The sequence below is a fragment of the Macrobrachium nipponense genome, chromosome 26 (genome assembly GCF_015104395.2).
Source record: "Macrobrachium nipponense isolate FS-2020 chromosome 26, ASM1510439v2, whole genome shotgun sequence".
Taxonomy (NCBI): domain Eukaryota; kingdom Metazoa; phylum Arthropoda; class Malacostraca; order Decapoda; family Palaemonidae; genus Macrobrachium; species Macrobrachium nipponense.
In genome coordinates, this window is record NC_087215.1 from 50,833,519 (window position 1) to 50,859,982 (window position 26,464).

The window sequence follows — 26,464 nt, forward strand, 5'->3', positions numbered from 1 at the left end:
GAGAGAGAGAGAGAGAGAGAGAGAGAGAGAGAGAGAGAGAGAGAGAGAGAGAGAGAATTATTGGGCTAGATTCTAGTCAGGACTTTCAAAGCGTAAAGTGTCTTCTAATATGGCGTCCACTTATGTACTGGAGTTTTTGAAGTGTCACATCTCACTTATTTTCTACTATCAATGGTTAACCCTCGATTGTTGCTCTGCAAAAGGGAGCTTTCATCTCCTACTGCTGTTTACTTAGAATTAGAATTCGATGTAGGTCATTAGTAACAAATGGGATTTTAGAATTATTCATGATTATTATTATAGTAATTTTTACAGAAATAAATGTATCAGAAAGTACTTTTCGCCATTGTTGTGATTCGAAACTTGGAATGTTGTTCAACAAATGGCTCCCTCGTAGGTCCTTAAATGTTGTTTACAGTAGGCCAACATGGCGGCGTCACCTCCCAGATTAGATGATGTTAACCCTAATAGTCGACTTTGTGGATCCACCCGGCCGAGAGAATGGATTAAATTGAACGTTGGGGGGACGCATTTCCTAACTACGAGAACTACATTATGTAGGGATCCAAATTCCTTTCTCTGTCGGCTGGTGCAGGAGGATCCTGAACTCCACACAGACAAGGTTAGTCTACTAGGACTACCTTATTTTTGAAGATAGTTTTTTTGTTTAGGCTTCGAACGCGTTATGGTTGCTCCGTGATGTCACTTATGTAGAAGTTGTGGTAAATTATTAGATTTCAGTGGCAAGTAGTTTTCTAATCAACGCAAAGGTAGCTAGGTAGTAGGTAGTAGTATCCCATAGGTTAGGCAATGCTTAGACAGATAGGATAAAGCACCGCATGGCCTGCAGCAGGCCATGTACGATCAATGCATGCCACCCTCCGAAAAAGTACATTAGGGGGAAACACCAGCGACTACCAACCCTTATCACGGTGGACAGGTCTTATTCACTTGATATTTAAATGGTGAAACAAGAATACAATTAGGGTAAAAAACCGCATGGTACAGGGGTGGACCATGTACAATCAATGTGTACAACCCCAAGAAAAGTACATTATAACGCGTCCTGACACCGGAGTAGAGGTCTTTAGCTCCGTTTCTCACCAACAACAAGTCGCGTCTGATGCCCATCTCCGATGTCAGGACGCGTTATAATGTACTTTTTTGGGGGTTGTACACATTGATCGTACATGGTCCACCCCTGTACCATGCTGTTTTTTACCCTACAACTCCAAGCATACCATTCAAAAGATTGAAGTTTCGTCAACATAATGTGATATAGGGTAGAACATCACGGCAGGCCAACCCTCATCACGGTGGACGGGTCTTATTCACTCGATATTTAATTGGTGAAACAAGAATACAATTGCAACTCTAAGCATACCATTTAAAAGACTGAAGTTTCGTCAACATAATGTGATATATGAAAGCCCCATACGAACTAAAATAAGCATGTGAGCTCTTCGTAAAATATGTTTTCAAGGCAGTTTTGAAATCCAATATGGCGGCTACGTTTTGCATGGACGGTTCTCATCAGTAACGGCCACCCATCTTTCCCCAGCCTTTCCCAGCACTATTTGAACAATGTTAGCGTATATATGTAAACGTTTATTGATCTTACTCAAGATTGCAGTTGTAATCAGCACAATAAAACAACATTTTGTTGCCTATACTATTAGTGAAAGTATGAAACTTGTTATTCCCGGGGTTATGGTTTGAACTGAATTCATTCTTACCTTGTAATCGGCGGTTTTTATCCTTACTGCCATCACAACTGAAACTCCACAGTGCTTATTTGATTGTTATTATACACATTTTGGTCTCAGTTCACTCCACATTGCACTTTAAACCCGTTGCTGTTCCTGGTTTCTAAGCGCGCGCGCCATAACACAATTTCGAACAGCAGACGACGACAGACGACGAAAACTGCAAAGTTTTTATTCCCTAAACTGTTTACTTTACTCGTATTTAGTTTAAATTTACTTTGTTATTTAAAATTTTTATTTAATTCATGTATATTAATCCTTTTTTTTTTTTTTGTGCAACCAAATTACCCCCCGAAAAATTACAGATATTTCTAAAGTAGATAAAATCAAATGTTTCTAACATTTTCGTACATCAGGCTGCCGAAAACCATAGAGGAACGAATACGGAAAAGTGCATAGAGGAACGACTACTTTTTTTTTTTTTTTTGCTTTTTTGTTTTTGCTAGCACTTTTCATTGATTTCAGTCTTTATTAGTATTTTGAATTTCTTAATAATCGTATGCCAGAAATAAATGTAACCTTTAATGTTTGCATGCTTTAATGTTTGCATGCTAAGAATGGCAAAATCATCGTTGCACATTAGTGGAGGCTTCACACATACGCCGTTCCATTATATAAACTGTTTCCATGAATTCTAGTTTCATAGTAATGCAATAATGATAAAATTGCTTTAATATTTATGTATATATACTTCCAATACATAGCCTAATTTCACCAAATTCAACGTTTTGTGTGTAGTCTTATACCCAGTTTGGAGGGTCAACACATACCGAAATGGTGGCAACAGAGAGAGAGAGAGAGAGAGAGAGAGAAAGGAAGGCGGAGGAACGAAGAAGAAAAGGGATGGCGGTGGAGGGGGGGGGGGTGGGGAGAGGGTAGGTGGAGCTTTATACGCGTGTTCATATCCATTTCATTTCTGCATAATGGAGTTTTTGTCTCTTGGTACAAGGACAATTGTCGTTATTCTTTACGATTAGTGATTCACGATACCCTTATAAATTACGGCACTGGGTGTAATGCACTATAGCAAAATCTCGTTCTGTTACGAGTGTTCGTTGTCAGAAATAGGTATTGCCCAAAAACGTGCTTGTGCTTTGCACTGTCTCTGAAACCCATAGTAGGTATGCTTGCTTAGTTGTCAATCAAGTTTTTATAACCAAGTATTTTTTACAGCTAGCTATTGAATAAATTTGTATTTTCTCAGTCAAAACATATGCCCCTCAATGCTAACTTTCCTCTTTTAACGACTTTCTGGTTATTGCAAATTCGGCCCCATAATTTCTTATGGTGCGAAAACAGACAGAGGCCCATGGACCGAAAACGATTGCGTCACACTACGGCGATAATCCAGCAGTAAAACATCTTCATATATCCAAAAAGTAAATAATAAAGATATATATGCGCTTTACGATTATAACAATTACATGTATAGCTGATAACAATCTGCATGAATAACTGGTAAACTGTTCTGCTAATGACAGTTGAGTATAGCAAATTATTTACAATGATACGAAAGTCAAGATGTCGTGACGTCATAATACAGAACTTAAAAGAACGTTCTAATTCAGAAAATAATTACTTAAATTTGAGTCAGAGTCTAGTTACTTTTTCAATAACGAATATTTTCAAATTAATCATCATAAATATGTAAAATATTTGATGTTTTTACTATTATTTAAAAATTAGCTAAGAGCATGCTTCTTCGTCATCTTCTACCAAAACAGCTGTTTACTCTCCTGGCTTTTTTGTTGGTGAGAAAAATCGTGTTTTCGATGTTGTGATAAAAGTGCTCCAGCGTCTGTGGGTACAAGTGGGTGTGTGCGGATTTATATAGGAAATGGAAAGTTTGTTGACACAAAAGCGACTCCAGTAAACAACATCGAGATGGCATCAATCTTCGAAACATTTTTAGTTGTAAGTAAAAATTTCTAAAGCGTTTTGGTGAGATTTCCACTGCCGTGGGCGCCATTTTCAGTACCCTCTGTTTAAATCTTAAAATTTGGCCTTAATTTCTAACTTTGGAGAAAAAATACTTACTTCGGAAAGGAGAAGTAGAGGTCTTTGAGCTCCGTTTCTCACCAACAACAAGTCGCGATGATGCCCTCATCTGGGTGTCAGGACGCGTTATAATGTACTTTTTCGGAGGGTGGCAAGCGTTGAATGTAGGTGGCCTGGTTGGCCTGCCGTGGTGATCTACCCTATGAAAGCCCCATACGAACCAAAATAAGCATGTGATGCTCTTCGTAAAATAAGTGTTTTCAAGGCAGTTTTGAAATCCAATATGGCTGGCGGGCCTACCGTGTGGATGTACAGGTTCTGATCAGTGACGACCACCATCTTTCCCAGCCTTCCCAGCACTCAGTTTTGAACAATGTTAGCGTATATATGTAACGTTTGTTTATGTATCTTTACTCAAGATTACAGTTGTAATCAGCACAATAAAACAACATTTTGTTGCCTATATTACTGAAAGTATGAAACTTTTTATTCCTGGGCTCATGGTTTGAACTGAATTCATTTTTACCTTGTAATCGGTGGTTTTTATCCTTACTGCCATCACAACTGAAACTCCACAGTGCTTATTTGATTGTTATTATACACATTTTGGTCTCAATTCACTCCACATTGCACTTTAAACAAGTTGCTGTTCCTGGTTCCTAAGCGCGCGCGTCACAAACACAGTTACGAACAGCAGATGATGAAACTGCAAAGTTTTATTCCCTAAATTATTTACTTTACTCGTTATTTAGTTCAACTTTACTTTGTTATTTAAAAATTTTAATTTAATTCATGTATATTATCCCTTTTTTGCAACCAAATTACCCTGAAAAATTACAGATATTTCTAAAGTAGATACAATCCAATGTTTCTAACGTTTTCATACATCTGGCTGCCGAAAACCAGAGGAACGACTACGGATAAGTGGATTATATATATATTTTTGTTGGGGGGCTTTTTTGTTTTTGCTAGCACTTTTCATTGATTTAAGTCTATATTAGTATTTTGAATTTCTTTAATAACTATATGCCAGAAATAAATGTAACCTTTAATGTTTGCATGCTAAGAATGGCAAAATCATCGTTGCCACATTAGTGGAGGCTTCACACATACGCCGATTCATTATTATAAACTGTTTCCATGAATTCTAGTTGTCATAGTAATCCAATAATGAAAAAATTGCTTTAATATTTATGTATATACACTTCCAATACATAGCCTAATTTCACCAATTTCCACGTTTTGTGTAAGTCTTAAACCCAGTTTGGAGGGTGAACATATACCGAATGGCAACAGAGAGAGAGAGAGAGAGAGAGAGAGAGAGAGAGAGAGAGAGAGAGAGAGAAGAGAGAGAGAGAGAGGCGAAGGAAGGAAGAGAGAGAGAGAGAGAGAGAGAGAGAGAGAGAGAGAGGCGAAGGAAGGAAGAAGAAAGGGGTGGCAGTGGAGGGGGGGGAGAGGGTAAGTGGAGCTTTTTACGCGTGTTCGTATCCATTTCTGCATAAGGAGTTTTTGTCTCTTGATACAAGGACAAGTGTCGTTATTCTTTACAATTCGTTGTGATACGAGTGTTCGTTACAGGAATAGGTATTGCTCAAAAGCGTGCTTGCACTGTCGCTGAAACCCATAGTAGGTATGTTGCGTAGTTGTCAATCAAGTTTTTTGTAATCAAGTATTTTTTACAAGCTAGCTATTGAATAAATTTGTATTTTTCTCAATCAAAACATGCCCCCCAATGCTAACTTTCCTCTTTTAACGACTTTCTGGTCATTGCAAATTCGGCCCCATAATTTCTTATGTGCGAAAACAGAGTCCCAGGGACCGAAAACGATTGCGTCACACTACGGCGATAATCCGGCAGTAAAACATCTTCATATGTCCAAAAAGTAAATAATAAAGATATATATGCGCATTACGATTATAACAATTACATGAATAGCTGATAATCTGCATGATTAACTGGTAAACTGTTCTGCAAGAAAGTTGAGTAAAGCAATTATTTACAATAGGTACGTAAGCCAAGATGTCGTGACGTCCTAATACAGGACTTAAACGAACGTTTTAATTCCCAAAAATAATTACTTAAATTTAAGTCAGAATCGAGTTACTTTTTCAATAACGAATATTTTCAAATTAATCATCATAAATATATAAAATATTTATGTTTTACTATTTATTTAAAAAATTATCCAAGTGCACGCTTCGTCGTCGTCTTCTACCAAAACAGTTGTTTACTAACAAACGTTGTGGTAAGTTTCCGTGTTCCGATTGTTGTGATGAAAGTGCCCCAGCGTCTGTGGGTACAAGTGGTGGGCGGATTTATCACAGGAAATGGGAAGTTTATTGACACAAGCGACTCCGTAAACATCGAGATGGCGTCAATCTTCTAAATATTTCAAGTTGTAAGTAAAAGTGTTGAAAGTGTTTTGGTGAGATTTGGACTGCCGTGTACACCCTTTTCACTACCTTCTGTTTAAATCTTAAAATTTGGCCTTAATTTCTAACTTTGGAGAAAATACTTACTTCAAAAGGAGAGTAGAGGTCTTTAGCTCCGTTTCTCACCAACAACAAGTCGCGACTGATGCCCATCTCCGGTGTCAGGACGCGTTATAATGTACTTTTTTTGGGGTGGTACACATTGATCGTACATGGTCCACCCTTGTACCATGCGGTGTTTTGCCCTATAACGCTTCCTGACACCGGAGATGGGCATCAGTTGCGACTTGTTGTTGGTGAGGAACGGAGCTAAAGACCTCTAGTCTCCTTTCGAAGTAAGTATTTTCTCCAAAGTTAGAAGTTAAGACCAAATTTTAAGTTGTTCCGATACGTAATACAAACCATCGGTCCTTTAACAATAGGAAGTAGCTAGCGGCAGCTGGAACGGTCGTAAGCTTCGAACAAGGGGAGAACGGTAGTTAACTGCTTGTCGATCGCGCGCGCCGCGCGACTGGGAGGTAAACAACCACTTTTGCTTTCGGCCGTGTGTGGGAAGGACGTGTTCGCCATCGCTCTGCCCGCTTGTCGTTTGCTTCAATTCTTGAGTATTTGGTTTCTATTTCTGTGTATCAGGAGTGATAGTAAGTACTTTTTTCTCTATTTCAATTGATTACAATGAGTGAATCAGAGGAAATTGAAATTTCACCGCGCCCTCCAGTCGCCCGTAGAGTGTGTCCCGGGCTGGAGGGACGTAAATGTGGGGGGTTCAGGTCCTTTGTGGAGGTGGACCCCCACGAGGTTTGTACTCGTTGTCGAGGGCGAGAGTGCTCTCGTAACGAGCCATGTATGGTTTGTATGAATTGGTCCGAGGCGCAGTGGGTGCTGTACGAGGGCAGGAAGAGACTTAGGCCGGCCAAGAAGTCATCGGAAAGTCCAGTGACTCCTTTGTGACGGACACTTCGTCCTCTTTCCTGCCTCCCGGCCAGCCCCCACGGTTTGCGCCTTCCCCTGCGGGGGGGTAGCGGAGTCCTTTTGTTTCCTCTCTCGATCCGTCGATGTGTGGAGGAGGGCGCCCGCTACCCGGACGTACAGTTGTATTCGGGGGGGGGTCTTCTGTCCGCTGGGGGGGGTGGGGGGGGAATTTCGCCCCCCAGGCGCGGGGAAGCCCCTCCTATTAACCCGACTCTTGCTTCCGCAGGTGTGCCAGCAGCGAAGGACGACTTGGGACAGGTGTGGGAGTCGCTGGGACTGCAGGGAGTGCCCAGCATCCAGGGGTTGATACAGCGGTTGGCGGGGTCGGCCGTGGTCACTCATGGTGCGGTGACCACCACGACGACCACATTAACTACCCCTTGCGTATGAGATGCCACCACATCTTGTATATACGCCTCACATAATGTCGGTGACACCACGGTGGCAGTACAAAAGCCAATTGCCGCCGTTCCAAAGAGGACGATGCCACCACCACCTGGATTTTTTCCTTTGTCCGACCCCGGACTTCCGCTGCCCCAAGAGTACCCCCCTGGACCTTGCCGCCAGTGCCACGGATGTCGGTGACTGTCGACAGGACGCCTGGCTCTCCCTTAGTACCTGCCGTGCCTGCCGTACCTGTGGCCGCTCCAGCGACTCTTTCCATTTCAGGTACACATTCAATTTCAGATGTTCCTGCTGTTCCTGCTGTTCCCGGACCTGTTCCTGCCGTTCCCGCTGCTGGTGTTGCTGTAACAGTCTCAGGTCCTTCCGGACAGGTGCAGTCGGGCCCTGTTGCTTCGGCAACTGCCCCGGCTCCCTCCTGGATGGAAGACCTGACGTCTGTCCTGCGGAGCCTGGCGAAGAAGAAGAGGAAGAGGAAGAAGGTGTCGTCATCGTCTTCATCGTCTTCTTCGTCGTCTGCTGCCTCTCCTTCCCCTTCGACTTCTAAGGCCAAACAGCCGAAGAAGAAGAAGGTTGCCTCCTCCCCCCCTAAGAAGACTCCTTCGGGATCTTCTAAGGGCCCGGCTCGCTCAGGCGAGCTGGGGAGCTCTTCTGCTGGTCCTCCTGTTCCTTCGGGTGCGGGGCCCGTCGCTTCTTCTGCAAAGAAGAAGTCGACGGGGACCAGAGGTGCATCAGCTTCGGCTGGTGCGTCCTCACCTGGTACTAGTGGTTCTGCCGCTAAGCCAGGTTCCGTCTCGGCTGCTGCTCGTTCGCGAGAAGCACCGAGTGGACGCTCTTCTAAAGAGGACCGTCCAGCCAAAGTTTCGACGACCGAGCTCGCTCGCCGTCAAAGACAGCGGCACGGAGCAGAAGACTGGCGAGAGTCGTGCACACCGACTCTCGCCAGGCCACTGGACGCTCTCAGCAGCGACCAGCCGGCTGCTCGGGCTGACGTGACGGTCACTGACCGGCCACGGGTTGACGGCGAGGAAGGAGTCCCCACGGCCGACGGTACCAGCCACGGCTAGTACCAGCGGTTTGAGCTTTGCGCCGAGGAGGACGCTGGCCGGTCTCGACGCGAAAGGGAGCCTAGCAGGTCACCCCCCCGTTCGCCGCTCCCGATGGGACCAGGGCGGAGACGGTGACCAGCGGCAGCTCGCCTGACGCTAGAGGAGCGGTCTCGACGTTCTCAGCCGAGCCAATCGCCCCAGGCGAGCGGCGACGCTAGGCCTGCTGCTAGACCGTCACCGCGGGGTTTGGGTTTGACGATCGGCAGCAGCCCTCTACGCACGCTGGTTCCTGCCAGCCGAGCGCGGGGGGAGCGTCAGGTCTGGCCTCTCCTGTACCTTCAAACCTCCTCGGGCTATACGGGAGGAGCGAACGGTACCAGGAGCGATCACGAGAGGTGCGCCGCTCGTGACCCAGCTATGACGCCGTACGCTCAGGCACGGTCTTAGGGACCGACCCAGGACGTACGCGCAAGTAGTTTGGAGGCGACCGTCAGGGTCTGTCGCTGTTCCTCCTTCTGAAGGAGGAGTATCGGGGAGGGTATATCTTCTTGTTGGAGGGAATGGACGGTCCTACCTCCACAGGACGCTGTGACGCCCGAGATACAGAGGACTTCGCGGAAGTCATTAACGCTGATGCGTCTGCATAATGGCCTCGCGGAAGGATCGCCGCTACCACCATCAGAGCCCACGTCCCGGCTCGAGTCATTTTGGGGGTGGGGTCCCAAGAGGGAGCCCAAAAAAGAATGATGATGGGGTTGCCACGATCATAGCCTTGCGGACTCAGTCCTGGATCAGGTGGATAATCTCGTCTCAGGACGGGAGGACTCGCTAAAATCCGGACGGTCCTCTAAGAACTGCTTGCCTCCTCCTCTACAGCGGCAGAGGCGTTTCTACGTGCCATCAGAAGACCCGATACTGCCGAAACAGGTTAACCCGGAGTTAGCGAGGCTGACTCCAGGTGTGTCCCTGCAGCAGCTCCTGTCGGAAGAACCTATGGTTTCTCGCAGCAGGAGGCACTTGCCCTGGAATCTACCGCTATGGCAGCATTCCAGGCAGTTTCCTGGTTGGATTTGTGGTCCCTCACAATATCCAAGGTGGCGGCCGGCTCCGGGGGGGAGTTCTGCTCTCGAAGACGACGCTTCCTTCAGGAGACTGTGCAAGTCTGGAGGAAGGAGCAATCTCTTACCTCGCCCATCAGACTGCTAACCTGTGGCCAACTTGGTTCTTCGGCGTAGGGACGCAGTCCTTACCCGAGTGACCAAGGGGGCTGGGCGTGAGGCGGCACTCGGGCTAAGAAAATGGACCTCTTAGGAGTTCCCAGCTCTCCTTTCCTGGAGAGATGGTGGACGAGCTGCGGTGGAACGGCGGCGCACTGGACGAGAATGACCGCTTAGTCCACCAGGCAGTCTCGAAGGTTTCTGGGCAACCTCGAGTAACTGCGGCCAAAACCAAAGAGCTTGGCTAGCGCTTCCACGGCGGCGAAGACGGTTGCACAAGTCCAAACCCCGTGTGAAGACTCCAGTTGTTTCGACTTCTGCGAGAGGAGGCCGCAATCAGCCCTCCTCCCAACCCTCCTTTCCCCGAGGAGGTGCTGGAAAGAAGTCGAAACGAGGAGGGAAACGCTAGGGACGGCGTTCCCCTCACCTGCTGCCGGAAGTGGGGGGGGTGCCTGGCGAGCCATTGGGCGACTTGGCAGCGCTACGGCGCCGCCGAACTGGATAGTAGACGTCCTTCGGGAGGGATATCTACTACCCTTCGAGTCTCGGCCCCCCTCATCTCCAAACCGGTCCATCTACAGACCTATGTCGGGGATCAGCAAAGGACAACGCTCTTCGACAGGAGATCAAGACCATGCTGGCGAAACGAGCTGTAGAAATCGTGGAGGACCAGTCACCAGGCTTTTACAGCCGCCTCTTCCTAGTGGAGAAGGCATCGGGGGGCTGGCGCCCGGTGATAGACCTCTCTCCCCTGAACCGCTTCGTTCGCACGACGCGGTTCACGATGGAGTCGGCACGCTCAGTGCTCGACTCGATCAGGGGGAACGATTTCATGCTTTCGGTGGACCTGAAGGACGCGTATTTTTTCAAATACCCATCCATCAGTCCTCCAGAAAGTAACCTCCGCTTCATCTTCGACCGGACGGTGTACCAATTCAGGGCACTTTTTTGTTCGGTCTCTCAACCGCCCACAGGTGTTCACCGCGAGTGTTCACTCTGGTGTCGGCTTGGGCCCATTCGAACGGGATACGTCTTCTGAGGTATCTCGACGATTGGCTGGTCCTGGCGAGCTCCCGCTCGCAGTTGCTACAGGACAGAGATCGACTCCTCAAGTTTTGTCGCGATCTGGGGATCGTGATAAACTAACGAGAAGTCCGATCTCGAACCCAAGCAGAAGATGAAGTACCTGGTATGCTGATAGATACGGTAGCAGGGCAAGTCTTTCCCGCAGACTTGCGTATCAGCAAATTCAGGGAGGCAGCCGGCCGGTTCCTTGTCGCGGCAGAACAGGCAGCACAGCAATGGCAAGTCGTGATCGGCCATCTGTCGTCACTCGGGAAGAGTTAGCCCTCACGGGCGGGTCTTCACCTGCGGTCTCTCCAGTGGAGGCTAAGGGAGATTTTGGTCTCAGGCCAAGGATCCTCCTTACTTTCCCGTGGCTATCACGGACAAGGTGAGGCAGGACCTAGCCTGGTGGCTCGACGACAAGAACCTCTTAAGAGGAGTGCCCATACGCTTTCTCCCCCCCCCGGAGATGCTTCTGTTCTCAGACGCATCGACCGCGGGATGGATGGGGCGCACACCTGGAGGAGTTGCTGACTGCAGGTGTGTGGGACCATCACGAGAAGCACCTTCACATCAATGTCCTGGAAACTCAAGGCGGACGTTCAACGCTCTCCCAGTTTCCGGGAACCGCTTGGTGGGACACTCAGTGGTGTTGATGTGCGACAACACCACAGTAGTGGCATTATGTCAACAAGCAGGGGGGGCTAGTGTCTCTTCCGCTCCATCAGTTGACGGTGCAGGTGCACGAGTGGGCCACGGCTCACTCGATAGAGCTGTCAAGCACGCTACATTCCAGGCAAGAGGAATGTTTTGAGTAGCAGACAAGCTCAGCCGTCGGGATCAGGTGATAGGGACCGAATGGTCTCTACACCAAGATGTGGCGGAAAGGCTCTTCAACCTGTGGGGGCGACCGGATCGTCTAGACCTGTTCGCCACCCGGCACAACAGGAAGATACAGGTGTTCTCTCGGCCGTGCCGGACCCATGGGCAGCTGCAGAGGACTTCTCTCCACCCCGTGGGACAACCTCTTCGCTTACGCCTTTCCTCCCTTCTGTCTGATTCGGAAAGTGATCAGTCGAGCGCTGGTCACTTCCCAATCTCAGAATGATTCCTGGTGGCTTCCCAAACGCCGCAAGCCGTTTGGTATCCGGACCTTGCTGGCTCTTCTTGCAGACGCACCGAGAGAGCTACCAACTGGCACAACCTTCTAGCCCAGCCACACGTAGAAACGGTACCACCGCGCAGTCCAGTCCCTTCAACTTCAACGGCTGGCTGTTATCCACCATCTCTTGCGAACGAGAGGCTTTCCTCGTAGCGCAGCAACAGAGATGGCTGGACACGTCAGACAGTCCTCTGCAGCTGTATACCAGGGGAAGGTGGGCCGTCTTCTGTGGTTGGTGTCGTAGACAGGGTTTTGTCTCCTCTCAGAGCCACTCTTCAGCAGGTAGCGGATTTCCTCATCGTGTTTCTTCGCCGAGAGAAGCTCCTCTCAGTACCCACAGTCAAGGGATATAGAGCCGCTCTGGCTCTCGTCTAAAACTGAGGGGACTGGACATCACGAATTCGTTCGAGATATCCTTGCTAATGAGGAGCTTCGAAAGGTCTTGCCCACCCACGGGAAACTCAGGCCCCCTCCCTGCGTGGGACGTGACCTCTCGTCCTTAGGAGTCTGACTCGAACAACCGTTCGAGCCACTCCGAGAGTCGTCAGACAGGGATCTGACCCTCAAGACCCTCTTCTTGCTGGCCCTGGCATCGGCGAAGAGAGTAGGGGAACTACATGGCCTTTCTTATGATGTGAAACATACCAGAGGCGGGGACTGGGGATCTGTGACGCTCGATTTCGTCCCGAACTTCGTAGCTAAGACTCAGAATCCGTCGATCCCTGACGACAGGTTCGAGTCTTTCATCGATCCCTCCCACCCTGCTGGACTTTACAGATAACGATGCGGATGAGATGCTGCTTTGTCCTGTGAGGGGCGCTACGGCGCTATCTGAAGAGAACTCGACATCTCAGGCCTGAGTGTCGACGCCTCTTCGTTAGCACTGGGGTGGCCACCAAGAAAGAAGTCTCCAAAAGAACACGCTTTCTTTTCTGGCTACGTGAGGTGATCAGGAGAGCGTACGAGCTGAATGGTAGCGACGACATCCGTACGCTCCGACCGAGAGCCCACGAAGTCAGAGGTATCGGACCTCCTTAGCGTTCCGTAAGAACTTCTCCGTGGCGCAGGTCCTGAAGGCGGGTGTCTGGGCCAACCAGACCACCTTCACGTCCTTCTACCTTCGGGATATTGCCCACAAGTCCTTGGATACTTTTTCCTTGGGACCTGTGGTGGCTGCTCAACACGTTGTGTAAGCTTACCCAGCACCCGAGCAGGCAGAACAGCATCGATTCCTGGTATGACTGGGAGAATGAATGAGTGAATGAGAGAGTGACTGGCTTCTCTTCACCATCTTTTTCTATCCTCTACCTGTGGGCAGAGTGGGATACGGTCGTTACCTTGCTGGAAAGGAGTCCGATGCAGGTAAGCTATTCAACAGAGCTCCATCCTATCTCTTTAATATTAGAATAGGAGTAAATATCCACCACTTCTCCAACAAGGGGGAGAAGTGGATGCCAACATGAGACAAACCCATTACTTTACATTTGCTCATGTAAAAGAAAAGTTCTTACAATGCTGGTACGAAGAGATACGCTTGCCTCTCTCTTAGTACTCGGCCCAGAGGTCTGACCATTGATCCTGCGGTGCACACCCCGATCAATCGGACAGAGGCTTGATCCCTCCCTCGCTCTTACGACCAGGGAGGTCATTCCAGGGTATGGACGAACACCAGTCTGTTCATCAAAAGACTCAGATTCCACCCACCAAGAAGTGAGTCTTCCTATTGTTAAAGGACCGATGGTTTGTATTACGTATCGGAACAAATGACAATTTGTCGAAAATTGCATTTTTCCTAACTATACAAACCTGAGGTCCTTTAACATAAAGTCCCTCCTCATGCCACCCCTCACTCTGCGTATTTTGCATGGGCCAAAAGCAAAAGTGATTTGTTTACCTCCCAGTCGCGCGGCGCGCGACGATCGGACAAGCAGTTAACTACCGTTCTCCCCTTGTTCGAAGCTTACGACCGTTCCAGCTGCCGCTAGCTACTTCCTATTGTTAAAGGACCTCAGGTTTGTATAGTTAGGAAAAATGCAATTTTCGACAAATTGTCATATTTAAATAGAGGGTAGTGAAAAGGGTGGCTACGGCAGTGGAAATCTCACCAAAACACTTTTGAAATTTTTACTTACGCTTCAATATTTTAGAAGATTGACGCCATCTTGATGTTTACGGAGTCGCTTGTGTCAACAAACTACCTATTTCCTGTGATAAATCCGCACACCACTTGTACCCACAGACGCTGTGGCACTTTTACCACAACAATCGGAACACGGTCCCTTACCAGGACGTTTTTATGTAAACAACTGTTTCATACAATCAACTTACCTGTCAGATATATACATAGCTAAGACTCCGTCGTCCCCGACAGAAATTCAAATTTCGCGCCACTCGCTACAGGTAGGTCAGGTGATCTACCGGCCTGCCCTGGGCGGCAGGACTAGGAACCATTCCCGTTTTCTACTCATATATTTTCTGTCGCCGGTGGTATCAACATTGTTGCTGCCACCTCCTGACTGGAATTTGCTTTTCTAGACAATTGATCATCTTTTTGTGGACTTTTGGTGACGTACCTGGATCGTTGTTTTGGCATTCGCTACTGTGGACTGGATTTGGACTTGCTTTTGATTTTTCTTCAAGAATGTCTGATTCAAGTGGTTGTGTGAGAGTGTGTGTGAATGTAGGCTGCAAGGTGAGGATACCGAAGGCTTCGGTTGATCCTCACACTGTATGTCGCAAATGTAGAGGTTTTGATTCTTCTATTTCTAACACCTGTCATGAGTGTGAGAGGTTGAATGTTGAGGAATGGAAGACTCTAACTTCTTACTTGAAGAAGTTAGAAAGGGATAGAGTCAGAAGGGCGGCATCTAAGAGTGCGGGTAGTAGTACAAGGAGGCCTATTGAGCCTTTTTAATGATTCTAACTCTTCCCTTAACTATGCATTTGATTCTAATTCTGTATCAAGGGCCCTCACTGGCTTTACATTCAGATTCGGCCTCGGAAATTGCTGAACTGAAAGCTACTCTTCACAGGATGAAATCCAAATGGCTGCCATGAAGGTAAGGATTGTGAAAGTGACTATTATAGTGAAGTGAGTGTCCCCAGTGTTGTGGAGGGGTCGTCTGACCGTCTGCGCGACGCTCCCAGGCCTCGACCTCTTCCAAGCTCCCAAGCCCAGAGGAGAAAGCAAAGTCGAAAGCCGTACGGAGGTTGTGGAGAATTCCCCCCGGTCAGGCGTCCCTTCAGCAGCTCTGTAAATAGACATACTGCTCCCGGACCGCTATAGGAAAAGCGTCCTCAGAGAGTGCTTCTCTTCGTCCGCTTCTCCCTCTCCTAAACGAGGGTGGAAGGATTCGGACCTGTCCAGGCCCCTGAAAAGGCACTGGAAAGATCCTGTGTTGGATTCTAGCCCCGAACGCTTTTCGGAAGAAGCGCCTCCTTCGATCAAGAAGGCTAAGAGGGTTTTGACGTCCCATGGTTTGGACAAAACTCCTTCGAGGTCTCCCTCTCCCGTTCAAGAATACGCCGGAGAAGCTCCAAGAGGATCATTTTGGCTGTGCAGAGCAGTTATCCGCCTTGGTAGGAGTCCTTTCGAAGGATCCCCCTCGTAAGAAAGACGTGAGGCTTCCTGTCAAGAAGTCTCGTCTTCCTTCTCCCGCCAGGAGTGAGGCTCCTGTGGGACGTGAGGCGTTTGAGATCTATTCTGATAGAGACTCTTTGGACGATTTTGAATCGCCAGACAAGCGCGAGGCGCCAGACAAGCGCGAGGCGCCAGTCAAGCGCGAGTTTTCCTCCAGACGAGAAGCGTCTTACAGGATTAAAGCGCCAGACAAGCGAGAAACGCTTTACAGGCGCGAGGATATATCCAGACGTGATACGTCTGCCAGACCAGCAGCGTCAGCCGAGCGCGAGGAAGCAGCCAGGCGCGAGGATTCAGCCAGGCGCGAGGCGCCAGACAAGCATCATCCATACAAGGATATGGCACCAGAAAGGCGCGAGGCGCCAGCCAGGCGCGAGGCGTCAGTCAGGCGCGAGAGTTTAGAGAGGCGCGAGGCATCAGTCAGGCGCGAGGCGCCAGCCAAGCGCGAGGAGTCAGCCAGGCGAGAGGCGCCAGGCAGGCGCGAGGCGCCAGCCAGGCGCGAGGGGCCAGCCAAGCGCGAGGAGCCAGCCAAGCAGAGGAGCACTATACATACTCTTAGCCCCTCTCCTATTAGGAGTTTGTCTCCCGTAGAGAGAGTTATTGGGCAGGAAGACCCAGAACGGGAAGTGACTTATCCTTCTGATCCGATATTGGAAGAGGACTCAGAAGACGAGACTCACGGCAGAGAAGGGCTGTCTAACTACAAAGTTTTGACAGCTCTCCTCCTACAGGAATACGGAGATGCATTGATCCCTGCCGCTCCTCCTTCGCCTCGTTCACTTTTTTCATGCTCTAAGACACCGAAGTCGTCGGCTTTCTTGAAGATGAGGCCGACGATTTCTATGAAGAGAGCTCTTCAGTCGCTGGATAGCTGGATGCTAACCAAGAAGGAGCTAGTCAGGACGGTGTTTTGCATGCCTCCCGCTAGACTTACGGGCAAGAGAGGTATTTGGTACCAGACGGGGAGAATATGGGACTCACTCTCCCAGCTTCGCTGAAGCTGACTTTCCATCTGGTAGATGCATCCAGGAGACATAGCCTTCATACTGCGAAGATAACTTGGGGTTTTTCTGAGTTGGATCATCTCCTCAAGGGACTTTTTCACATTTTAGAAGTCTTCAACTTCCTAGATTGGTCCCTTGGGGTGATGTCCAAGAAGGCTCATGCCTCGGAAGGACTCGATCCGGACGTACTCCTTGCAATTTTGTCCTGTATTGACAAGGCGTACAGGATGGCTCAGGGGAAGTTTCTTCCTTATTTTGGAGCAGGTCTCTGAAGAAGAGATCTGTTTTTAGCGCTTTCTTGACAAAAGCGGTATCCCATTCGCAAAGGGCAGCCTTGTTATTCGCGTCCCAGGTCTGACTTTCTGTTCCCTTCGCAGTTGGTGAGGGACATTTCCCGTTCTCTGACGGAGAAAGCAACACAGGATCTTCTCCTGCAATCGTCCAGGAAGAAGAGACCAGTGATGGTGGGAGACAAGAAAGGTGTGTCTACGCCTGTTCGGCCCTTTCGAGGAGGCCCTCGCTAGAGTTACCGCTAAAAGAAAGCGACTGAGAAGAGAGGTAGAGCCTCTTTCCGTCCCTTTAAAAGGGAAAGTGAAGTGGCTGCGCTCCTCCAAACACCGTAGGTGCCAGGCTCCGGGGATTTGCGGAAGCCTGGACTCTCATAGATACAGACGCTTGGTCTATGTCTGTTCTACAGAAGGGATACCTCATTCCTTTCCTGGACAATCCTCCCCTGACGTCAAACTCCGCGGGAATTGTCCGCCAATTACAAGGACCCTGTGTTGAAAGATACTCTTCAACAAATGGTGGATCAGATGTGGGACAAGAGAGCTATAGAGCTAGTGCTGGATCAAAGCTCCCCAGGGTTTTACAATCGTCTTTTCTGGTTGCGAAAGCCTCGGGGGTCTGGAGACCAGTTCTGGATGTCAGCGCTCTGAACAAGTTTGTTCAGAAACAGAAGTTCTCCATGGAGGACCTCTGCATCAGTCCTTGCGGCTCTTCGCCAATGGGGATTGGATGGTGTCTCTGGATCTCCAGGATGCCTATTTTCACGTCCCGATCCATCCTTCGTCGAAGAAGTACCTCCGTTTCATGACGGGGGGAAGGATCTTCCAATTCAGAGCCTTGTGTTTCGGCCTGTCTACGGCGCCTCAGGTTTTTCACGAGCCTTATGAAAAATGTGGCGAGATGGCTTCACCTGAAAGGAATCAGCATATCTCTGTACCTAGACGACTGGCTCATCAGAGCAAAGTCAGAGAAACAACAGTGTTTGGCGGACCTGACTGTGGACACTCAAACCTGGATAAAGACCTTCGGAATTATTACCTCGTGAACCTCGAGAAGTCCCAACTGATCCCCAGCCAGAACTTGGTCTATCTGGGGATTCGGATGGATTCTCGGTTTTCGAGTATTTCTTCTCAGAGAGACTAACGAGAGGTTTAGAGAAAGTCTCTCTCTTCCTAAGGAAGGAACGTACTTCGGCGAGGGAATGGTTGAGCCTATTAGGGACTCTTTCCTCGCTCGAACAGTTCTTTCCTCTAGGAAGACTTCATCTCCGTCCGCTTCAGTTCTTCCTCAGAAGATCGTGGAACTGAAGACAGGGCTTCTCTCGGACAGTTTTTTCCCATTCCAGTTCTGATGACGCCATTTATAATGGTGGTTACTCCACTGAAGGAAAACAATGTACTTCCCTAGAAACGCAGAACCCAAACCTTGTATTGTTTTCCGACGCGTCGGAAAAAGGTTGGGGAGCAACCTTGGGAAAGAGAGAGGTGTCAGGCACTTGGAATGCTCTTCAAGTGTCCTGGCACATCTAACGCAAGAGCTGTTTGCCGTACACCTAACCCTAAAGAGCTTCGAACCTTTAGTGAGGGACAAGATAGTCCAAGTGAATGCGGACAATACAACCGCCCTTGCATACATTCGAAAGCAAGGAGGTACTCACTCGTATGCCCTTTACGAGCTCGCAAGAGACCTGCTGTTGTGGACATCTCAAAGGAACATCGCTCTTTTGACGAGGTTTGTTCAAGGAGTAAGGAACGTGAGAGCAGACAGGCTGAGCAGGAGGAACCAGGTCCTTCATACCGAATGGACCCTCCACTCAGAAGTTTGCCAGAATCTCTGGTCTCTTTGGGGGACTCCTCATGTCGACCTCTTTGCCACGTTCCTCTCAAAAAGACTGGAAGTCTTTTGTTCAGTGGTAGAAGACCCCACCCCGAGCTCTAACAGTAGACGCCTTCCTGCTAAATTGGTCTCATGTAGACGTTTACGCATTTCCCCCATTCAAGATTCTGGGGCAAGTGCTCAGGAAGTTTGTGACTTCAAAGGGGACAAAAATGACCCTGATAGCCCCCTTTTGGCCAGCTCAAGAGTGGTTCCCAGAGGTGCTGGAGTGGATGGTAGACTTCCCCAGATCCCTTCCACAAAGGAAGGATCTTCTCAGACAACCACACTTCGAGAGGTTTCATCAAAACCTCCCCGCTCTCGCTCTGACTGCCTTTCGACTATCGAAAGACTTGTCAGAGCGAGAGGCTTTTCTAGCAAAGCAGCAAGCTCGATCGCTAGAGCCCGGCGAGAAGGAAACTTACCACTATCCGTGTTTACCAATCGAAGTGGGGAAAAAAGTTTTTTAGAAGGTGGTGTAAGTCGAAGAAGTTGTCCTCCTCCAGTACCTCTGTATCAGAAATCGCTGATTTTCTGTTATTTTTGAGAGAAGAATCGCGTCTCTCCGTAGCCACGATAAAGGGCTATAGGAGTATGCTTTCGGCCGTCTTTAGGAATAGAGGCCTAGATTTGGGAAACGATAAAGATCTACATGATCTGATTAGATCTTTTGAGACCAAGAAGTCTAAGATTACTTCTCCCCCTAACTGGAATCTAGACGTGGTTCTTAAGTTCTTGTCCTCAGAGCGAGATTGAACCCCTGCATTTGGCCTCGTTTCGTGACATAACGAGAAAATGTTTATTTCTTTTGTCACTGGCGACGGCGAAAAGAGTTAGTGAGCTGCACGCCCTTAGTGATAAAGTGGGTTTCAATCTAGATTCAGCCATCTGTTCCTTCAAAGAATTATTCTTGGCGAAGAATGAAAATCCTTCGAATACCCATGGGACGAGAAGAAACAATTCTCGAATTAAAAGGTAAAGGATTATCGGGTTCTCGTCGGCAGGGAACCGGAGAGGTCTCTTTGCCCAGTAAGGGCTTTAAAGTTTACATACAGAAAAAGAAACAGTTGGGAGGTTCTAGACAAGGTCTTTGGTGCTCGGTGAAGGATCCATCAAGACCTATGTCTAAGAATGTTTTAGCCTTTTTTCTCAGGAACGTCATTACGGACGCTCATAAGGCTTGCACGGATGATTCTTTCAAACTCCTGAGAGTAAGAGCTCATGAAGTGAGAGCAGTGGCTACGTCTCTCTCTTTTCAGAGAAATAATGTCACTTAAGAATATCTTGGAAGCGACATATTGGAGATGTAATTCTGTGTTTGCTTCTCACTATTTGAAGGACGTTCGTGTGACCTATGAAAAATTTTTTCTTTAGGTCCTTTCGTGTCTGCGGGCACAATCCTGGGTACAGGAGCTAACACCAATCCTTAATTACTACATAAGTCTAATAGATATGTTCTAGACTTTCTGCTGAACAAGTGCAGATGCCGCACAGGCGGCCAGTCACTTTCGTTCAGTAAGGAACTCTTGTGATATCTTTTATTAGATGAGTATCATAATTTTTTTTTGAAAGATTATTGTGTGCGTGTGCAATTTGGTTTGAGTTATGGTTGTTGCGAAGAGTTTGGGGATAACTCGGAGCAATTTTTAATACTAACATGGTGGTTAGGATCAGGTGGTCGGGATTTGGTTTGTGTGTCCCCTCCTTAATAAGGTGTGTTGTCATATAAGTGGATCAGCACCCATTGACAAAGTCCTTTCAGGCTCTGCCGAGTAAGTGGATAAGACCCCTTCGGCAGACCCACAAGAATTCTTGGCCATAGATCACATATCTCGCTAAAGTTTCTTGAGGTGATGCAGACTACGGGGCAAACACCCACGAAGTCTACCACCTATCAGGTAGGAACCAAGGTTTTTTGTTTATACCTACAACATATGTTGTTTACCTGTCTATTCCAGAAGTAGCTGTCTCTTACCCTCCACCGAAGGGTGCCAATCAGCTATGTATATATCTGACAGGTAAGTTGATTGTATGAAAATGATATTGTTATAATACAATAAAGTTTCATACATACTTACCTGGCAGATATATACGATTAGGGCCCCCCCAGCCTCCCCGCAGGAGACAGGGAGAAAAGAAAATATATGAGTAGAAAACAGGAATGGTTCCTAGTCCTGCCGCCCAGGGCAGGCCGGTAGATCACCTGACCTACCTGTAGCGAGTGGCGCGAAATTTGAATTTCTGTCGGGGACGACGGAGTCTTAGCTATGTATATATCTGCCAGGTAAGTATGTATGAAACTTTATTGTATTATAACAATATCATTTTTGGTAGAAGACGACGACGAAGCGTGCACTAGATAATTTTTTAAATAAATAGTAAAACATCAATATTTTACATATTTATGATGATTAATTTGAAAATATTCGTTATTGAAAAAGTAAATTCTGACTGAAATTTAGGTAATTATTTTACGGAATTAGAACGTTCTTTTAAGTCCTGTATTATGACGTCACGACACCTTGACTTTCGTACCTATTGTAAATAATTGCTATACTCAACTTTCTTGCAGAACAGTTTACCAGTTATTCATGCAGATTATCAGCTATGCATGTAATTGTTATAATCGTAATGGGCATATATATCTTTATTATTTACTTTTTGGATATATGAAGATGTTTTGCCGGATTACCGCAGTAGTGTGACGCAATCACTTTCGGTCCCTGGGCCTCTGTCTGTTTTCGCACCATAAGAAATTAATGGGGCTGAATTTGCAGTGACCAGAAAGTCGTTAAAAGAGGAAAGTTGGCATTGAGGGTCATATGTTTTGATTGAGAAAAATATAAATTTATTCAATAGCTAGCTTGTAAAAAATACTTGATTACAAAAAACTTGATCGACAACTAAGCAGCATACCTACTATGGGTTTCAGAGACAGTGCAACCACGTTCTTTGGCAATATTTCTGTAACGAACACTCGTATCAGAACGAGATTTTGCTATAGTGCATTACACCCAGTGCCGTAATTTATAAGGGTATCGTGAATCACTAATCGTAAAGAATAACGACACTTGTCCTTGTACCAAGAGACAAAAAACTCCATTATCCAGAAATGGATACGAACACAGCAGTAAAAAGCTCCATCTACCCTTTCCCCCCACCTCCACTGCCACCCCTGTCCTACTTCCTTCCTTCACCTTCCCTTTTCTCTCTCTCTGTTGCCAATTGGTATGTGTTGACCCTCCAAACTGGGTATAAGACTTACACAAAACGGGGAAATTGGTGAAATTAGGCTATGTATTGGAAGTATATATACATAAATATTAAAGCAATTTTATCATTATTGGATTACTATGACAACTAGAATTCATGGAAACAGTTTATGATAATGCATCAGCGTATGTGTGAAGCTCCATTAATTTGGCAATGATGATTTTGCCATTCTTAGCATGCAAACATTAAAGGTTACATTTATTTATGGCATACAGTTATTAAAAAAAAAAAATTACTAATATAGACTTAAATCAATGAAAAGTGCTAGCAAAAAAAAAAATATAATCCACTAATCGTCGTCTGCTCCACGATGGTTTTCGGCAGCCAGATGTACGACAAGGTTCGAAACATTGGATTGTATCTACTTTAGAAATATCTGTAATTTTTCGGGGTAATTTGGTTGCAAAAAAGGATAACAGACATGAATTAAATAAACATTTTGAAGTAACAAAGTAAAGTTAAACTAAGTAATGAGTAAAGTAAACAATTACAGTGGACCCCCCGTAATCGCGTTCTCCAGATTCGTGGACTCACACATTCGCGGATTTCTCTCAGGAACGTTTCCCTGCATTATTCGCGGAAAATTCACGCATTCGCAGTATTTTTCTATGGTAAATATCCACAAATTCCTGGTTTTTTTGATGAATCTCATCATAAAATGCACTTTTTGTGATAAAACTATTAAAAAAAACCATGTATGAAAATTTTTAGTGGGTTTTTCTTGAGTTTTAACTAACAAAATAGGCGGGTTCTAACTATTCACGGGGGGGTCTGGTACGCATCCCCCGCGAATACGGGGGGACCACTGTAAGGGAATAAAGCATTGCACCTCATAAACAGTGTCGTCGTCTGCTGCTCGTAACTGTGTTTGTGGAGTGAGCGCTTAGGAACCAGGAACAGCAACGTGGTTCAAGTGCAATTTGGAGTGGATTAAGACCAATGATGTGTATAATTATAATCAAATAAGCACTGTGGAATTTCAGTTTTGATGGCAGTAAAGATAAAACCACCAATTACAAGGTAAAAATGAATTTTGTACATGAACTTTCCTGTCAGATATATACTTAGCTATACGTCTCTGACGTCACGACAGAATTCAAAACTCGCGGCACACGCGACAGGTAGGTCAGGTGATCTACCTTACCCGCCGCTGGGTGGCGGCTGTAAGAACCAATCTCCCTTTCCAATCAGAATTTTTCTGTCGCCGGTGACGACTACACCTGTGGTTGTTACCTCCTGACAGCTTTATTCATTTCTCGTTGCCGTGGATTTATTTGGACTGACTTTCGGTGAAGTACCTGATCTTGTTGGCTTGGCATACGCATTTGTGGATTGTTTTTGGATATTGATTTGGATTTTTCTCTGATTTCGAGATGTCTGAGTTAGAGGTTAAGAAATCTTCTATGTTTAGGGTGTGCTCTATGGATGAATGCAAGGTGAGACTACCGAAAGCTACGGTAGATCCTCACACAGTTTGCTTTAAATGTAGAGGGAAAGAATGTTCTTTTGTTAACCCGTGTAATGAGTGTGAGAAGTTGGATGAGGGTGAATGGAAGGCTCTTTCTTCCTACTTGAGGAAGTTAGAGAAAGACAGGGTGAGAAAGGCTTCATCTAGGAGTTCTAGTAAGTCTCGTATTAGCGAGGTAGAAGAAAATCCTGTTGTAGCATTAGAACCTTCTCCAGTTTCAGCTCCTGCGCCCTGCATCGAACCTAAGGATACGACTACGGAAGTGGCAACCATGAGAGCCACGATCCTTAGCATGGAAAAGAAGATTCGTTCGTTGCAAGGTAAGAGTAGTGAAGGTGATTTGTGCAGTGACCCCAGTGCAGTGGAGGGTGCGTCTGATCGGCTCCTTAATGCTTCCAGGCCTAGACCTCTTCCAGACTCCCAGTCCCAGTGAAGGAGGAAAGTCAACAGCCGCAGGAAGGTTAGGGAGAACTCCCACCGATCAGGCGTCCCCTCGGTAGATCCTGATGCTCGTACCCAGGCTGCCCTTGTTCGCGCGAAGAAGGAGGTATTGCGCCAATGCTTCTCTTCTTCTTCCTCACCTTCGCCTAGAAGAGGATGGAGCGCCTCGGATTCTTCGCGACCGCTGAAGAGAGCCTGGAAGGCGCCTGGCTCCTTTCCTTCCAGCCCGGAAGTTTTTCCAGAAGAGCCGGAAGTAGAGATCAAGAAACCCAGGAGGGAGCAGGAGTTCTCGGCTCATAGTAGGCTTCGAGCCTCTTCTCCGGTGGAGGATTTTGCAAGATCTCCAGCTCGAATTCTTGCTGGACTGCAAGCGCAGATTTCGGCTCTGGCGGGCTCCTTGGCAGGAGGAACGCGTCGGAAAGACGTCTCTCTCCCTGTCAAGAAGTCTAGGATTCCTTCGCCTGTGTTACCGTCTCAGTCAGAGTCGGTTCTCTCTCCTTTATCAGCGGATGGAAGGAGGCGCTCTTCCCTCGGCAGGCGTGTCGTCTTCCAGGCGTCAATCGCCCAAGAAGCTTTCTCCTGGTGACTACATCTCTCCAGTAGGAAGGGATCTAGCGCCTAGTAGGCGTTTGTCTAAAGACAGGCGTACAGCCTCGTCTTCTCGCGCATTTCCGAAGATCCTTCATTCTCCGGATAAGAGAGCCTACTCTTTGATGGATTCGTCAAGAGACAGGATCTCGCCTTTTGTTAGGCGCCTTGAGCCTAGTAGGCGCTACTCCCCAAGTCGACGCTCTCCCGCTCCCAAGCGTGGTGCGGAGGATAGGCGCTTTTCTCCTGATAGGCGCGGCTCTCCTTTTAGCCGCTCGGTTCAGGACAGGCGTGTAGAGCCTGAAAGATATGTCTCTTCTGGGAGACTACCTTTTGAAGAGACACACAGGTCGGGAGCGAAGTTTGTGGAGCATGGTAGACGCCGGTCTCCTAGTAGGCGACCTTCTCCAGGGCTTCGCTCTCCTGTACGTAGGCTCCAAGAGCCTAGTAGGCGTTCGCCTTATGGTAGGCGCAGCTCGCCTGGCAGCTGCTCTCCTTTGAACAGGCGCATGGATCCTGAGAAGCGCCTTGAGCATAGTAGGCTCTCCTCTCCTAGCAGGCGCTCCCCTTTGGAAGCCCGGAATTCTAGGAGTAGGATTAAGGAGCAAAGAGCACGCACTCATCAGAGTAGGAAGGACTCATTCGAGAGGAGCTCTCCAGAAACTTTGGCTTCCCCTGATAGGCGCCAGTCGGCTACTAGACACTCTCTGGACAGGCGCATTTCTTTAGAGAAGGCTAACTGCCCTCGTAAAGAAGCGGAGGGTTCTTCAGTGGATGAAGTTGAACCTTCAGAAGAGGATTTGGTGAAGGACTCGTCAGTTTCGTCCTATAAGATCCTTACAGATCTCCTTCTTCAAGAGTTTGGAGACTCCCTTACTCCCGTCGCTCCTCCGTCTCCTCTCTCTTTATTCTCGACTTCGAAGAAGACGAAAGTTTCCTCTTGTGTGAGGATGAAGCCAACCATCTCAATGAAGAAGGCTTTGAGAGGTTTTGGTGATTGGTTGCTTTCTAAGGAAGAGAAAGGGAAGACTGTGTTTTCTTTCCCTCCTTCCAAGCTTACGGGCAGACTTGGATTTTGGTACGAGTCTGGAGAACCCCTAGGTCTGGGTCTTCCTTCATCGGCGGATGCGGACTTCTCTTCTCTGGTAGATGCAGCACGACGCTCGGCTCTTTTGTCTGCTAAGACTACCTGGGCTATGACGAGCTTGACCACCTGCTGAAGGGAATGTTTAGAGTCTTGGAAGTCTTCAACTTCCTTGACTGGTCTTTGGGGGTCTTGGCTAAGAAGACTCAGAACCCGGATGCTATTTCGCCAGAAGATCTCAACAGTGTTCTAACGTGCATTGACAAAGCAGTTAGAGATGGATCGAGCGAAGTAGCCTCCCTGTTTGGAGCAGGGATCCTTAAGAAGAGATCAGTCTTCTGCTCTTTTCTGACTAAGTCTGTTTCGCATGCCCAAAGAGCCTCTCTCCTGTATTCGCAGCTCTCGCCTCTGCTGTTTCCGAAGAAGATAATCCAGGACATCTCAGGATCTATCTCTGCGAAGGCGACTCAGGACATGCTCGCGCAGTCGGCACGGAAGCCTAGGACCTCCTTCCAGACGAAGACGAAGAAGGAGACTCCAGCTAGACAGGAGCCCTTCTCGGGGGGGCCCCCCTTCTAGGCCGCCATCTACCTCGAGAGGTAATAGACCTTTTACAAGAGAGGTAGATCCTTCTCACGCTCTGTCAGAGCTAAGAAGTAGGGAAGTAGTCCTCCAAACACCAGTAGGTGCCAGACTTCTAAGATTCTCGGAAGCCTGGGCAAAGAGAGGAGCGGACAAC

At 47.5% G+C, this 26,464-nt stretch overlaps 1 protein-coding gene across 3 annotated transcripts in view; it reads left to right on the top strand.

The window, feature by feature from the left end:
• Positions 1-390: 390 nt before the first annotated feature.
• Positions 391-26,464, top strand: part of LOC135200273 (BTB/POZ domain-containing protein KCTD5-like) — a 173,988-nt gene continuing 147,914 nt past the window's right edge. For all 3 annotated transcript variants that reach the window (XM_064228762.1, XM_064228761.1, XM_064228760.1), the window contains exon 1: positions 391-622. In XM_064228762.1, coding sequence (XP_064084832.1) covers positions 428-622 — 195 coding nt within the window. In that variant the 5' untranslated portion in view covers positions 391-427. The remainder of the gene's footprint in view (positions 623-26,464) is intronic.